Here is an 18187-nt window from a genome sequence, read left to right as displayed (position 1 = left end):
GATTTATGCAATCAGGTAAGAACATATTGCTGTTGGATAGGAAACAGTGGTCACTTCATTCAGCAAATATTTGTTGAAGATCTACTAACATGTCAGCATTGAGCTATGAGTTAAGGACACAATAGTAAATAAAACAGATATGGTCTCTAATTTTGTAGTTTCCTTTCTAGATGGTAAGCAGTAGTTATTCAAATATTCAACAAACAAATGGAAGTCTAAAATAATGACAAGAGCTGTAAGATGAAATGGTGTTAAGTGTCTATTTTAAGAGACTTCGGCCTTGTCAAGGGAGGTCAGGGAAAGCTTCTTTGAAGAAATAATATTCGAGTTGAAATCTTGCAGATAGGCATACAACTGAGATGGGAGACACTTCTGGGCAAAGGAATACTTTTCTAAAATGTACTGTTAGTGTAAAGAGTCTAACAAGTTGAGAGAAGCAAAGAAGGAAATATGGCTGGAGTGGGTAAGTTTGACTCATACTGCAATTCCTTTTAGATAGTAAACTCCATGAGGACAGGGTCCATATCTCCCATTTGCCTTATTTCCCAGTAAATTGGTACTCTGTAGGAACACATTTTTTTTCCTCTTTATTTTAAGAGGCCCACATACATACAGATCAACACGTGAATCCTTACCACATGTTTCTGACTCTCTTTCTCATTACTATGTCATTGTTGCAAAGGAAGTATTACATAAAAAGTCATCTTTGTGTCATCCACAATGCTTAGCATAACACCTTAACATTAGCCATTTAATATATGGATTTAGATTTAAGAAAGAAAGGTTATTGTAGAGATTTTTTCTCTCTCTCTTTCTTTAAATTTACATGTGACTATTTCTGAAACATTCTTAAGTATTGTTTCTTTTTCTCCTCCTAGGCTAAAAAGGATACATTATCATACTTTATATAATAATCTATATAAACATGTTAAATTCAGTATAATAGTCATTTGCCCAGCCTCCAATCAGAAAGCATGGGTAATTAATGCCAGCTAAATTTTGTTAATTTACTGTTTCTGCTTAATAGAGCTTTTACTAGATTTTATTTAAATACTTATGGAAATTTATGTTTGGATCAACATAGACAATCACTACATTTGTAGGCACATAGATGAGTGGATAAAATATAGGAAAGTTTGTGTTTAAAAATTGTGATGTTTATTTAACGTGTCAACCTGGCTTGGCTATCATCCCCAGTTGTTCAATTAAACACTAATCTAGATTTTGCTGTTAAAGTATTTTGTAGATGTGATTACTATTTACAGTCAGTTGATTTTAAGTTAAGGATATTATCCTAAAAAAATCTAGGTGGGTTTGATACAGTTAGTTGAAGGGCTGTAAGAGAACTAAGGTTTCTATGAGGAAGAAGGAATTGTAGCCAAGTTCTACAGTTTAAACTGCTGCCTTAGACTTTCCATCCTGCCAGAGGATTTCAGATTTGCCTAGCTAACCCCCACAATCTCATTCCACAAATCCTTGTAATAAATCTCTTTATATATCTGTATCTATATAACTAGACACTCTCTCTTTTTTCCTATCTATTCATCTATCTATCCACATATTCGAGTGGTTCTGTTTCTCATGAAACCCTGAAAGACACACAAGTGTCTCCCATCTCCTATTGTAGATAATTTTTCAGAGTCAGCTAGATGGAAAATACATTAGTGTACACAATTCTTCACAAAGGATGCTTTTATTGTATTTTAAATGAGTAAAAAGAGAAGCCAAAAAAACCCTATGAAATGAAGGCTTAATTTTATAGATGAGAAAACCCAAAGCACACCAAAACCACATTAATGTGTCCTTACTATCCAGTCTTTAATGTCATAACTTACTATTCTAAGAAACTTTTGTCTGGCAAATTGGTTTCAAGATAATATTACTGCAAATTTCAGGAACTTCCGGATAGCCCATCAACTCCTCAACCAAAAAGCAACAAGTGACACTTTATACATCAAGAGTCTTTGACCCACGTACCCTCAAAATCTTTCTGTATCTACCAATCCAGAATTATATAATGATCTTTACTTAATGCTCTTAACCATGCCTCCAACTGAAACATCTACCCTACACCAGACTTCTAAATCTCAATTACTATTTCAATGTTGTTTTTCCCTCTCTGAGACACCGCTAAAACATTGATGACTCCAAGTTCTTCCTCAGTGTAGGAAGTAAGAAGCTCAGCATTGTCTAAACAACAAGCTGTTTTGGGGATATTTTGAAAAGCCAGTATTTAACATAGAGAAGAGAAGAAATTAATGACCACTCATATATTCATTACCCAGAATTGAACAATATTAACTTTTATTATATTTACTTTGAGTCTTTTTAAGAAATATGACCTAAATTTTACTAATACAGTAAAGTCCCTCTTGATAAAGATGAAATTTCACTGTGAATGTCATTATTGTTCCTTCCCAAAGAGAACTGCTATTATAAAATTGGTGTGCACATTTCCAGTTTACCTCTTTCCATTTATTTTATAAATTTATTCATCCAGGAGCAATAATATATATTAATGTATGTTTCATTTTGTACTTATGTAATTGGTAACATATTGTAAGTACCATTCTGCTAATTATTTTTCTCGCTCAACATTTCTGAGATCTATTTATGTCTTTTCATATATATTTATATACATCCCTGTATTTCAGCACATAAACATGCTGTATTTATTTACTCATTACTCTTTTGATGAAGATTTAGATTCTTTCTAAATTTTGTATTATTATAAACAATGATGTATTGAATATCTTTGTACTTGTGTGAAGGATATATTCTTGAATATACATATAGACATATTTTTTAGAGTATATATTCTTTAGAGTATGTAAGTGCAGAGTGGTTGGAACATATTATATATGTGCCTTTAATTCTAAAAATAGCTCCAAATGTAGACATTATTATCTCTATTTTAAAGATAATAAAACTGGGGCGCCTGGGTGGCTCAGTGGTTTAAGCCGCTGCCTTTGGCTCGGGTCATGATCTCAGGGTCCTGGGATCGAGTCCCGCATCGGGCTCTCTGCTCAGCAGGGAGCCTGCTTCCCTCTCACTCTCTCTGCCTGCCTCTCTGCCTACTTGTGATCTCTCTGTCAAATAAATAAAAAAAAATTAAAAAAAAAGATAATAAAACTGAGCCTTTGAAAAGGAAAGAAGAATGCTTAAAGTTACAGAGTTAGTAAGTATTAAAGCAGAGATTCAAATCCCTATCTGTTTGGTTCCTAAAACAACTTTTTCCCCAACAATATTGTCCCTCACACACAGCAAGAGGAATATTTTGTGTGAATGTGATAATTATTAAGTTGTCCTTAGTTTTTAGGTTCCTGAAGTTCATTCTCCCTCTTGTACCTTACACCTTGGAGTGGGCACTTAAAGGTGGCAAATGATAACAATATGTTAATGACCTACCAACATAGAAATATTATTCATTGTAGGGAAGTGAAGGAGAAAAGAGACAGGAGATAATTTCAACTGCTTACTTGCTTCCTCTGTACATCAAAAATAAAGATATCTGTAGGCAGAAATGTGGTAGAATACATTGTAGTTAGGATTTCCCACAGAACATCAGGATATCCAGAAACATAAAAAGGGAAAATGATTTGTTACATTTATATATGGACAACACAGTCTCTCATTCAGCTTTGCAGAGACCAATTTTAGCATTGGGGTAACATAACTAGTTAGTTAAAGTAGAAAGTTACAGAAGGAACTTGTAAGACCTATTTGTAAAAATCTACAAGAAGATGAGGGCTCAGTTGTCTTTTTGCTCCAAGGCTTCTTTTGGGAGAATTGAACTACTTCAAACCTGTTTACCTCTTAGAACTAGCAGCAAACCAATACTGAGTTGAGTCCTCATATTTACATAAAAATTTGTGCGTGTCAGAGGCTCACTTGGTACATATATTCCTCTGCAAGATTTCTAAGGATTCTATTGTATGTTTATTCTTCACTGAACTCATTCATACTACCAGTACTGCAGACAATCATATCATTCAAATTCCAGTCTATTGGACCCGATATACCTTGTATTATTACTCTTGACAGGTTCTGTTATTAAAGGCCAGATGTTCCTTTAATAAATTTTCCTCATTCAATCCTCATGGGAACTTTATAAAATAGACATTTTTGTCTCAATTTTACAGATGAGGAAAGCAAGTACTACCAAGGTAACACTAATTTGCTGAAGGTCACTGAGTTAAACTTACTTAATGAAATCTAAAATGATTTAGCATCTCGTGTCCCTTAAGGAAAAGGGCAGTGTCAGGCTTCGTACAAAATCTGATACTCGATAAATCTCTGTACTGAATGAATGAATGACTTGCAAGCCATACTCATTAATGCTGATTTAAGGCATCGTTTGCAGTAAGGTTCTGGATTATTTTGGTTAAAATAGTATGTCTTGCACATGTTAAAATTAAAAAGTATTAGTCTGAATTGATTTTAAAGTGATTTCCAAACTAACAGTAACTGACATGATGTAGACATCTAATATTTGTTGTTGAATATTGAATCCTTATTCATATACAGTTAAAAATATTACTTGGTACATAACACCTTGAAGGCCCAACTACAAAATATAAACAGGAAACACTATTTTTCTTATAAATGATCTTTATATAAGCTGCTAGATTTTTTTAAAATTTATTTTGAGTAGGGGAATGGAATTTAGTATTAATGAAGATAAGGTTTTCCAATTATAGAATCAAGCATATAAATTAACATTTTGGTATAACCTGTGGCTCCCACATTACAGTATAAGGACTTTATTTGCTCCTACTATTTTCATCATACTCACTTTTCCATATTAAATATTCTGAACAATTCTAGATAAGCACCAACTGAATTGCTTGAGTCCAAATTAAATCTTTTGTATGGGTCCTAATCTTGTAAAGCCCCTTGTTTCTTTTGTCCTATCATTTTCCACATAGAAGTATTAGCATTTCAATTTGCCTTTAATTTCTAACACTACCTTGAATTCCAATTGTGTATCAAATCTTAGAACAGCCAGTCCAAAGAAAAGAGTTGTTAATATTATCATTTTCTATCAGAGGTTTAGTCTACATGAAAAGAATTGCTTATTATAAATTTTAGTGATAGTAAACCTTTACTGAATGATTACTAGTAAAAATGAACTATTTCAAATAAGGATACTACCACATCTCTAAAACTAAGAATAATTGCTAAAAAGCTTGATGGTGAATTTATTTTTCCCCAGAATTAAAAATATATTGTGTTTAATTCAAAGCAAAATTATGATTTTCTTTTGTATATTCCATCATTTGCATGTAATATGATATCAAAATCTAGGTTCATTATTGGACTTTTTTTTTAAAAAGATACTTGAGGGGCACGTTGGTGGCTCAGTGGGTTAAAGCCTCTGCCTTCAGCTCAGGTCATGATCCCAGGGTCCTAGGATCAAGCCCCACATCAGGCTTTCTGCTCAGCAGGGAGCCTACTTCCTCCTCTCTCTTGCCTGCTTCTTTACCTACTTGTAATCTCTGTCTGTCAATAAATAAATAAATATTTTAAAAAAAAGATACTTGAGATGACAAATAGGCAGTGTGATAGTTCCTGCCTCTTAAAGCAATATAAGAAAAAATGAGGAAAGAGTGATTATAATTTGAAAAAAATATATAGATAATAATGTAAAGGATATTTGTGAAAACATATATAACATATTAACTTGTAAAAGAATCTTTGTAGTTAAAATTTTTAAAAAATGTTTTATGTACGTACATCAGAGCTTTCTACCAGCACCATTGAGTTTTAGCTAATGATTTATAATGGTTAACAAAGGTAGAACAAACCAAATAAACCTACTGCATAGTGAATAAAGACTGTTGAAAATTAAATACTAAATACTCAAATCATTATAACTATTAATAATGACACAACAATGATCAGGGGAAGTTTTAGTATATTATATTGCCGCTGTAACAATGTGTCAAGGTACTCACCATTGAAAGTAAGATATTTATTAATTACATCAAGTTTTAAGTGACTTCAATACTAAAGATACTATAAAAGCTCTCATGTCGAAAGAATTTATCTTCTTATCCACAAAAAGAATGTTTCTTCCTTACGCAACATAGATCCAATGGAGTCAATGAGATTGAGGAATTCCTGATTGAATTTATATTACTAATCTATAATATTTTTTTTAGGTTCTAGATCAAAGATACACTGTATAAGTTTGTCATATTAAAACTTCAGTGATTATTAAAAAAAAAGAAAAAACCTACCAACTGGTTCCTTTTGATTCTGAAAGAGAATCTTGCTGTTACTGCCATCCATGTTTGCCATGTTAATTGTGTTTCCATCTGTCCAGTAGAGTTTCCTTAATTTAAGAGATATGAATTAAAAATATTAGAGATAGACCTACTTGTTAACCAGAAAATACACTGAGGAATAAAATTAATGTCGAAGTAAATTCTTGGTATAAGATTAATTCTTTTTAAGAAGAGCCTGAATTGTTGAGGCACTTGCTGATGATAAGGTGCATGTTTGCCTGGAAAGAAAGCACCACTCTTTCTTCTTCCTGTCACTGAAGGACAATCAACTCACTTCCTTTTCCCTCCTACATTCACAACTGAAATATTTATCTTTCAATGTAGTAAATTACTTCCATTTAAAGTAATTCATCCAGACTGAATCCTCTCGGTTTAGAGAAACCAGATACCAAACAAGAAAACAAAGTCATTTCAGCCATTCTAAAACTAAACATACGTAAATATGTTATTAAAACTGGTGTTTGAAATAAAATTAGTGACTTTTCCCTGTATCTCCTTTTTTTCCTTTTCTTAAATTCTGAACTGTTGTTACTCCTTAGAAATATAAATTAATAAAATCTTGCACTAATGTATAAAAATCTGGCTTTATGCAGATAACAGAAATCTCTAAACAACTCTTTTACAATTTCCGTATTAACTTTTTTTGACTGGTATAGTTGATATGTTAATTCCTCTGAATTAAAGTTTTTATATCAAATCAGGACAAAAATGTGTGAAATTTTTGGAAAACTTTACAAAAAAATAATCATACTTTACCCCCTGACTGGGTGAGCTGCAAGACACTGTGGCTTATCGATTCCATGGATAATTGAGGTTTTCAAAGAGCCATCTAGTCGTGCTACATTAATTTGTGTTTCATCAAATTCGGAGCTAACCCAGTATAAATTACGTGAGACCCAATCCACTGCTAGCCCTCTAATACTCTGAATATCTGTAAAACAGGAAAGAGAAAATTAAAAGTGAATGAAGTTGCTCATTCTTTTTGACTTTCCAAGTAACTTATTTTCTGTCTCAGGGAAAATTTAATTTACACTTTAATTTGTTAGCTAAAATTGTACAAGATTGTAATCTCATTCCCTTATCAGCCCTTCTTAAGGCATGAATAATCATTAATGTCTTACTGCTGAGCCATTTGAAAACCTGAAGCAACAATTAGCATTGAAATTACACTAACACTCAATGATTCACTAGTAAACACAGGAGCAGACACAGGCAGCAGTCTTATGGGCCAAGGTGACCAAAATTCAAATTAGAGTAAGAGCTTCTCCAGTTGGTAGCACATCTTTCTAGTTAGGAAAAAGTACTTGTGGGCCGTCAACAAATGGGCTATTTTGTGTTTTAATTTGCCAATTTGTTCCTGAAATGAAATAAAGCAATTCAACTTTCCTAAAAAAATTCACCAGAGTCGAACATCTTTCAAAATAGATAATTAGCAGAAATTGACTGAGATATGTCCAAAAAACAAAATCCTTTTAATATTCCTCCAACACAGATTCTACATAAATTACTGAAATCTAATTAAGTTTTGATTCACTACAGCCAATATGAATTTTTGGATTGTTATTCCTTGATTATTTAATTAGCCATCTTTAAAAACAGATAGAATTTAGTCTTAAATGGAATTGTATGTTTTAATTAAAGAAACAAATTAAAATCAAGTACTTAAAATGATGGATCCTATAAAATCTTTTTTTATTGCTTTTTTAAACAATTTTTTATTTATTTCTTATTTTTTTATAAACATATAATGTATTTTTACCCCCAGGGTTACAGATCTGTGAATCGCCAGGTTTACACACTTCACAGCACTCACCTTAGCACATACCCTCCCCAATGCCCATAACCCCAGTCCCTCTCTCCCAATCCCCCTCCCCCCAGCAACCCTCAATTTGTTTTGTGAGATTAAGAGTCACTTATGGTTTGTCTCCCTCCCAATCCCATCTTGTTTCATTTATTCTTCTCCTATCCCCCTAACCCCCCATGTTGCATCTCCATGTCCTCATATCAGGGAGATCATATGATAGTTGTCTTTCTCTGATTGACTTATTTCACTAAGCATGATACCCTCTAGTTCCATCCACGTCATCGCAAATGGCAAGATTTCATTTCTTTTGATGGCTGCATAGTATTCCATTGTGTATATATACCACTTCTTCTTTAGCCATTCATCTGTTGATGGACATCTAGGTTCTTTCCATAGTTTGGCTATTGTAGACATTGCTGCTATAAACGTTCAGGTGTACGTGCCCCTTCGGATCACTACGTTTGTATCTTTAGGGTAAATACCCAATAGTGCAATTGCTGGGTCATAGAGTAGTTCTATTTTCAACCTTTTGAGGAACCTCCATGCTGTTTTCCAAAGTGGTTGCACCAGCTTGCATTCCCACCAACAGTGTAGGAGGGTTCCCCTTTCTCCACATCCTCGCCAGCATCTGTCATTTCCTGACTTGTTAATTTTAGCCATTCTGACTGGTGTGAGGTGGTATCTCATTGTGGTTTTGATTTGTATTTCCCTGATGCCGAGTGATGTGGAGCACTTTTTCATGTGTCTTTTGGCCATCTGGATCTATAAAATCTTTTTAACATATTTACTAGAACATCTTTTTAACATGTTACCCTATAAAGTAAGCCAGTGTAGTCCCCAATTGGTGGCACTTAAACAGTCTAATTTGGTTTTGTCTTTATTTTACAAAGTTTTATCTGGAAGCATACTGAATCTGTAGAGCTCTTTAGACCAGTGTTACTCAAACTTACAAGACCTCTGGGGATTGTTACAAGGAAGACTCCGATTCAGTCATTCTGAGGAGGGGCCTGATGTTCTGCAAGTTCTAACTAGCTCCCAGGCACTGCTCCAACACAGTGGTTCCCGTCCACCTACCTCCAGAATCCCAGAGCAGCTGTTGTTTAGCTCTTCAAATTGCTATGTCTTCCATTTTTATTATTTTTAAAAGATGACACAAAGCTAGATTTTCATGTAAAAGTGAAAACACCAGAAATATAAAATTTGCTAATTATTTCAAAATGTATAAGACCAAAATAAGGCATATAGACCTGGCAGTTCTGGGTGGGTTGTAACAGTAATGTTGGCATGGTGGGATTCATCGCACGTTTACATCCTCCAATCCTGACAGAGCCTCCTTTCTGCTCCGAAATCCTCTTACTATTTCTAAATAACTTTTAGTCACAGTGCCCTTAGGAGATATTCTCCATGTTTTAATTCTCTTCTTATCAACAGTCTCTCCTCTGCAATCTACCTTTCATCATCTATTTACTGGTAAGTTGGTGAATCTTAAATGTGAATTTTATTTCTCAACCCAATACTCAAAATTTCTTTTTATTTTCAGTTATCCTCATCCAGATCCCTTTTCTTGAGAAAAAGTAATACAGCACCTCTGTAAAGCTAAACCTGCCACATCTGAGACTTACTCATTTGCCTCACTGACGATATTTACTCCTTCTGTTCCTTTACCCTCTGGACTTAATTGGTTTGCAGCAAGACAGTCTTGCATTTATAATGAAAAGATTTGGCTTCATGTTCTAGGTTGGGTGCCTATTTTTTGTCTTTAATCAAGTCACTTAAATTTCAGCCTCTATTCTTATCAGGAAAATGAAGCTAATTACAGATGATACATAGGATTCCTGTGAGTATTACATTAGATGATACATAGTTAGGGAGTTTAATGCTGGGTTGAGGGGTATTTTGCCAATCCAAGGATTTAACACTTTCTGCATTTTTATCATGGATTGCTTGGCATTGGCAGAAATAACACAATGCATTTTTATTTCCTCTAAAATACATATTCTCCAAAGGTTTTGGTTTTTGTTTTTGGCTGTTTTTCCACTGCTCAAATCCTTCTATTTATTTCTAATTGACTCCCAATCACATGGTCAGAGAATACATTGTACTCCTAAATTGGGAAACATAGTCAAATGTAGGCAATTAATACCTATTTAGTCCTTATCAATTCTATGGTTTATGCTCTTTCAAATCTTTTTCTGTCTTTGAGACTGCAATAGCATCCAGTCTTTTTCCTCATCCAACCAAATGATTTAGTTGCTGTCAGGTTATTTTTCTGATTAGAGAGCTCTGCATAATGACCTTTGTTTGTCCCAAAGATATTCAATAGCTTCCAACCACTCAGAAAGTGATGTCTAAATTCCTTATCCTGGTTTTCTGTATAATCTGACTATAACTACCTTTCCAACTTTATTTCTTAAAATTTTTAACCAATTACCTCCCACTTCAGTCATACTGATGTTTTCAGATTTCCAGAGTTGCCCTGACCTTTCTAACCTATAGGGAATTGCCTGTACCTCATTCCTTATCACATTTCCACCTGAATCACACACAAAAATAAGCAAGCTGTTGGCAACATCAACCTTCAACCACAAAAACATAATCAATTCTTTTCTATATTCCAGCCAGAAAGTTTTCTCTACTTAATAAGACTATATTTGGTCAATTCCTTTGTACTTCATGTGATAGTTATTTGCTGACACATTATTACTCTCACATATACTTCTTGAGGGTAGGCTTCTTGCTAATATATCTTTATCACTCCCTTCCCAAATGTATACAACACTGCTTTAAACATAAATATTTTAAACAAATTGACAAAAAATTCATGACCATGCACAATCTATAATTTTAAGGATATCTGAGCTGAATTAGAAATATCAGATAAGGTCTTCAAGTTCATTCTCAAGAGTAAATATGTATCTAAATACATACTCACCCAATATTAATTCTCATGCTCTTATCCTTATCTTTTGTCTACCCACTAACTAGATTAGAGTTTCTAATTATCAACTTTAATTCTAAAATAAAACTTTTGCTTTTTTTGACCATTCTTAATACCTACATTGGGTTTTTTTTTTTGTTTTTTTTTTTTAGATTTATCTGGTAAATTCACCATAAGAGTGGGAGGGATAAAAAACTGCCATATATTTAGTGAAATTTTTCTTTCCTTGATAAAAATATTGAAATAATTGAAATAATAAAAAACATTGAAATATATATTGAAATAATTCTGATTCAATCTCTGTTTTCAAGAAAGTCAAAGACTTCTGAGTAAATTTCTCAAAGGGTTCAATTTTCTATATTGAGGAACACTTACTTACCTCTTGAACTAAAACAGATTAGATATTTTGAAAAGCCTGTCACTGCAATAATATCTTCTGAAAAATGATAAATTGTAACTTTTAAATAATTTATCATGATCACAAGACAGGAAAGTCTCTACATGTTAACACAGACTTGTTTGTTAGCCAAAACCATAAAGGAAGGCAACGAGAATATGGAGGCTGGTGCAGCCATAGGGACAAAATCCTGAGAAATCAAATCAAGTGGTAATCTAGAGATCCATGGAATATTAGTTGCTTAGTGCAAGTGGGTTCAGTCTTTAAATGCACAAATACAAGAGAGCTAAACAAGAACAATACCAGGTATTTTAGGAGGGTATACATCATCACTGACAGGTGAATAGGAAGAAAAACAAAAACAAAAACAAAAAACCTCCTCGCCTGCTTAAAAAGGAGAATAATTTAGTAGTAGAAACAAAACTTATTTTCTCTGTTATTTCTCTGAATACAGAAAACAAAACACAATAAAACCAAACCAAGCCCAAACCAAACACAAACAGACAAAAACTTTAAGCAGAGGTCTATACTGGAGCAAGAGTTTACTGTTTATAAACAAGATATCCACTGGCTGGGTAAGGGATAATGAAATTCAAGTGATTTCCAGTTTACAGTGACTCCTCTTTTCTCTGGCAGAAGCAAATTCAAATCCTCTATGAAAGAAAAAGAAAAATTCCTCAACCCTGGCCCTCATAATTTCTCTAGATTAAGTTCATTCTCATAGAAAATAAGAACAAAAAAAAAAAACACAAAAAGAAGTGAAACATAAAAGGAGGAATTATGAGAAAAATCAACAGATTTAAACCTACAAAGCCTACACGCTTTTACATTATTGTGCAAGATAACGAAGAGTGAGTGGACTATTTTAAAGGAAAGCATATGCTTTGAAATAATAAGCATAGCCAATAATTGTGATTTATTTTTAAATGTTTATTTATTTATTTATTTTAGAGAGAGTGTATGTGTATGTGGGTGGGGTGAGAGGCAGAGGAAGAGGGAGAGAGAGAATCTCTAAGCAGACTCCCTACTAAGTGCCAAGCCTGATACAGGGCTTGATCCCATGCCCATAATATCATGACTTGAACAGTAATCAAGAGTCAGATGTCCAAACAACTGAGCCACCCAGGTGTCCCGCTAAAAACTTTAAAAAAAAAAAAATAATCTTGGAAGACATAAATACGAACCAAGAATGGCTTGTAAATATTTTTAAACAATATTTTAAAAAGAAGCAACGTATTAAATAGATTAACCAGCAACTTAGACACCATTCAGTCAGTAAACTACAAGACAAATCGAAGGAGTTAGCCAGAGCCAACACAGAGAAGCAAAAAGGTTAAATGAGTTGGAAGTCTGCATATTTAGTCAAAGTTTCCAAAGGAGGAAATAGACTAGGTTAGAGAAAATGGTGAGAGATAATATTTGAGGGTTTTCTCCTTCCCTTGGCTGTTGCAAGATATGATCCCATAGGAGGCACAACAGACTCTTGGTAGCTAAATAAAAACATCGTCATGAAGACAAAGAAAGAATGTTAAAAGCATTTAGTTAGATAAACATGGAGATTCTTAATAGCAATAAGTAATGTAAAATATGGTAGAATAATATCTGCAAAGGGTTGAGAGACAATAACTCAACTTGAAATTCATACTCAACAAAATTATCTTTATATCTGTATCTCAACAACAACAAAAATATTTTTAGTTAAAAAGTGGCCAAAGGGATGGAATAGACATTTCTCCAAAGCAGATACAGAAAAGGCCAACAAGAACCCGAAAGGATGTTCAACATCACTAATCATAGGGGAAATTCAAATCAAAATCACAATTAGAGATCACTGCACACCCATTAGGATGGCTACAGTAAAAGCAATGACTACCACCACCAAAGAACTAAAACCCAAGTGTTGACAAGGATGTGGACAAATTGGAACCTTTCCAAGTACTGTTGGTAGGAATGTGAAATGATTCAGCCTCTGTGGGAAATTGCATTGCAATTTCTCAAAAAAAAAAAATAAAAAATAGAATTACCATATGATCCAGCAATCCACTTCTGGGGGCACACCCAAAAGAACTGAAAGAAGTATCTTAAAGATACACGTATGTTCACAGCAGAATTACTCACTGTAGCCAAAAGGTACAAACAACCCAAATGTGCATTGATATATTTATCTACCTATCTATATAGATAAATATACACAAACACAATGGTATATTATTCAGTGTTAAAATAAAATTCTGACACTTGCTACATTGTGGATAAACCTTGAAGACATCATGTTGTGTCAAATAAGGCCTTCACCAATAGGCAAATACTGTGTGATTCCACTTATAAGAGGCACCTAGAGTACTTAAATTCATAAACAAAAGAAGTAGAATGGTAGACATTTGGGGAACAGAATTACCAAGAGTTAGTAACTGTTTAATGGCTATAAAGTTTCAGTTTTATGGGATGAAGAGTTCTGGAGAGGGGGCGCCTGGGTGGCTCAGTGGGTTAAGCCTCTGCCTTCAGCTCAGGTCATGAGAGGCAGGGTCCTGGGATCGAGCCCCGCATGGGGCTCTCTGCTCAGCGGGGAGCCTACTTCCTCCTGTCTCTCTACCTGCCTCTCTGCCTACTTATGATTTCTCTCTCTCTGTCAAATAAATAAATAAAAACTTTAAAAAAAAAAGAGTTGTGGAGATTGGTTCACAGTGTGAATGTACTTAAAATTACTGAATTGTACACTTAAAAAGAGTCAAGATGATAAATTCTATGTGTATTTTACCATGATCAGAAAAAGCTATCAAAACCAAAAGCTAAATAAATATATTTCCAGACAACATATCAGATTATCACTAACAGATTATCAGTAATCAAAAGGAACATTAAAAGATATAAATTAGTGAGAGGAAAAATGACCACAGTACAAAGACCTTAGTTAAAAGAGGAATGGGGTAAGCACATAAATTGGTTGACATGTAGATAAATCTGAATGGAAAACACGTACACACACACACACACACACACACACATAATGGTTGTCAATTCTTTGCTTGTGAAATTTCTTTCTTTTTTCTTTCCCTTATGCAGTGAACCTGCTGATACCAGCATCTTGGAGGTGGGTATAAAGGCTTTTGCCCAAAATCAGATATGCTTTCAAAGAAGGAGGGGATCTCAACTGTCATAATTTTCTGAGAGCAGATATGGCTATATCCAATCAAAATGCATTTGAAGTGGGCTTCTGGGCAATTATTTATTTGTTTTTAGGGGCAAAGTTAAAAAAAAAAGCAAATTGATAACATTTTTGTCAAGCTTTTTCAAGGGAACTTTGTAAATATTAAATACTCCATTTATTGCAACTATGAAAAACTGAACACACACATATTACTATATATAACACATGGTATACAAATTAACCAAACATCCATAAACATAATCCAGCTTAAGAAGTAGATTATTGAAAATACTTTAGGAGCCTTCTATGTACATGTTCATTAATTTTATGCTTCTTCAACTCTGAACAATATACTGTTTATCATTGTCTTGGTTTCATCAGTTTTAATACAAATATATGTATTCCAAACCTATGTTATTTTTTTTTTCCTAGAGAATCTGAAGCAGAAATGCAACTTTTTCACTAATCATATCGCTTAATCTCTTAAACCTATAAATATTGATACTTTATAGGAATAATCTGAAGCAAGGGGGTCTATTTTGTTTACATCTGCATCAGTGTATCCAACATCTTTCCAATGATCACCTCTGGTTAACTTCACCTCTCTCCCAGCCATCAGGTTTGATTATTTCTATATCATACCTTTGATATCTATCACCTTCTTATACCTCTCATTGTTCTAGTCTAACTTTTGCTCTAGATTTAGAACATTTCTTAACCTTCTAGCTGTATCCTTATCTATAATTCTTACTTTCAGCGTTTCATATTTCCACCTAATTTACCTTCAAAAGAGTTTGAATCACGACCTTTAACCAGCTGTAAAAATCTTTAGTGGTTTCTCACTGCCTTTAGAAAAAAAAAATACAAAACTACAAAAACAGTTCTTCCTGAAGTAAAACCCTTTGTGCTCTGCTTCTCATTAACTTTATAATTTATTCTTCTTGAATGTCTAGCTACTGCTTACTACTTGCTCCTCCCTTCATATGAAGTATCCAGAGCTTCAAGACTACTGATATTTCAACCTGGATTGATCTGCTAGCATTTAGACCCCAAGGTCTAATTTGACTGCTATTTCCTAAGTGAGCACTTTGGTGATCCCAAATAATAAGTTAGTATTCCTTGTGTTAATTTTCTAAGTAGCTTACACCCTTATTAAACTGCATATTTCATATAGCCTTATATTTGGTTAGTTGTTTATATCTCATTCTTTCACTGGACATGAAGTTGCCTGAGGTTATAGGCAGTCTTAGCTAAATATAGCCATCTCTTCACTCACCTAATGTTTCACATATAGAATCCACATATAGAATTTCCCTATGGGGAAAAAATAAAATAGGATACTATCCTTCTTACTAAAAGATAAAGACTAAACATAGCAAGTATGGCTTATTTAGCACTCATTGCTATAGATACATAGTTCTCAATGAAATGGCATTTATAGGTTTGGTTTTGCTTTTTTTTTTTTCCTTTTCTTTTCTCTGTTTTTAAATCACAGATGTTGACATTCTTCCACTGAAAGGTTTCCTGGGTGCAAATGAAAATTTAAAATCTTATTTAGAAATAGGCAAAACAGCAGATGTTCACTACTCAAACTCTCTATTTGAATTCAAGGCCTGATTCCAAAATCTAGACTCTAGATCTCACTTTTATTACGGACTTGTTTTCTTTTCCTTCATTCTTGCTGGACAAATTTTCACAATAGTTTTTTTTTTTTTTTCCCTAAGCATTTTTGTTAATGGGTACAATTAAATATGATGTCTTGCAAAATAGAGGGAATGTATGAATTTAGTACTCAGTGACAAAATAATTGTTGGCAGAAGTGGGTAACAATTTCAAATAATAATGGAAATCTACTTTGAAATAGGTCCAATTAGATTCAAAGTACCATTGAGAATTAAATTTTATATTGTAGCAATGTGATCAAAAGTCTACATTTAAAGAGTTTATATTATTATAGTTAAAAAACCATATGATTATATGATAATTCCCTACCATATAAATGAGGCTTCTTTATAAATAGGTAACTTCTAATGTGTATTAATCTTTTTGACCATTTTATCATATGCTAAACTCAGATGCTTTCATATGGTAGATGACTCTAGAACTTTGTTCAATCAATGGTACATGCCCAAAGTTGAGCCCTAAATTTTCCAGAAGTGAATGATTCACTTTGCCCTAGAATAACCAGATACATCTGGAGTTTTTTCCAATAAAAAGTGAATTTTTATTGACAGTAGTCTGGGACCTTATAAAACTACCAACATATCTCTAAAAGCTTTGTCTTCTATGTCAGAATAACCAAACTGTTGGCAGAGTGATGGAATATTCCTACACTTCGCCCAGGTGCTACTAGGTGAAATCAGCAGATTATGTTGAATGCATGTTAAATGAATATTGGAAATAAATATTTGTACAAACCATGTGGTTATTAAAATTTTCTGCTCTCTATTTGCCGAAGTTCCTTATTTGTAAAAGAAAGGGACTCTGGGTCAGGAGGGAAAAACCACATAACTTTAAAGTCAATTCCAACTTGCATGAAACAAGCCCTGCCATTTCTTACTATGAATTAAATGACTCCTCATTTTTAAAAACAGAAAGTAACATTTACTTCAAAGTACTGTATGGGGAATAAATGATAGATAAAAGAAGAATAGATACAGGGAGAGAGGAAAGATGGCAGAGAAGTAGCTGTCTGAAATGACATTAGGTTCCAGGAATTCAGCTAGATAATTATCAAACCATTCTGAACACCTACAAACCCAAGAGGAGATCAAAGAGAAGAAAAACAGCAATTCTAGAAACAGAAAATCCACCACTTTCTGAAAGGTAGGACGTGCAGAGAAGTGAATCTGAAGCAATGGGAAGTTAGACCGCAGGGGGAGGGGCCAGCTCCCAGGAATCAGTGGAGCCGCGGAGCACAAAATCCAAACTTTCAGAAGTCATCTCCACTGAAGATATGGCAGCAGAGGCTAAGCAGAGGTGTAGCCCTCGCAAGGACAGTGTGGTCTCAGAACCCGCAGGGTCACAGAAAGATAGGGGTTTCTGAGTGTGGCAGAGCTGTTGGGTATCAGAGTGGAGAAGCCAAATACAGAGACAGAGCCAAGGAGTGAGCTTTCAGATCAGAGTTACCTTAAATGGTGATCTAAGGCACAGTTGGGTCACTGCTCTTCAAGCAGGAACCCCACAAGTGGCAGATCTGGGAAGACTCACTTTCCTGCTCTGGGAAGAGCAGCATGGCAGGAATCTGCTGGGTTTGGAGACATCAAGAGGGGCCATGAACCAGAGATAGAAACACTCGGTCACAGGCCGGGTGAGCTTGGAGTGTGGCCGGAGACCAGGGAGACAGGAGTGATTGACTGCTTGTCTCTGGGGTCACACTGAGGAGTGGGGCCCTGAGCTCACAGCTCCTCTGGGCCAGAGATTGGAGGCCACGATATTCGTTTCCATCCTCCAGAGCTCTAAGGAAAGCATTCAGAGAACAAAAGCTCTGAGAGCAAACCAAACAGATTACTTAGGCCTGTCCATGGCAAGGGCAGTGCATTTATTTTGGGAAAATCCTTTTTTTTTTTTTTTAATATTTTATTTATTTGACAGAGAGAGAGAGATCACA

At 34.2% G+C, this 18187-nt stretch overlaps 1 protein-coding gene across 1 annotated transcript in view; it reads right to left on the bottom strand.

Moving 5' to 3' along the window:
• The window catches only part of LRP1B (LDL receptor related protein 1B), a 2013404-nt gene that overhangs the window by 602861 nt on the left and 1392356 nt on the right, over positions 1 to 18187 (bottom strand). The window contains exons 30-31 of the mRNA XM_046019480.1: positions 7047 to 7221; positions 6243 to 6337 (exon numbers count right to left, since the gene is read on the bottom strand). Coding sequence (XP_045875436.1) covers positions 6243 to 6337; positions 7047 to 7221 — 270 coding nt within the window. The remainder of the gene's footprint in view (positions 1 to 6242; positions 6338 to 7046; positions 7222 to 18187) is intronic.

This window comes from Meles meles, chromosome 9, assembly GCF_922984935.1.
Source record: "Meles meles chromosome 9, mMelMel3.1 paternal haplotype, whole genome shotgun sequence".
NCBI lineage: Eukaryota > Metazoa > Chordata > Mammalia > Carnivora > Mustelidae > Meles > Meles meles.
The sequence above is the reverse complement of the archived record's forward strand: the minus strand, read 5'-3'. Positions and strand labels throughout refer to the sequence as shown.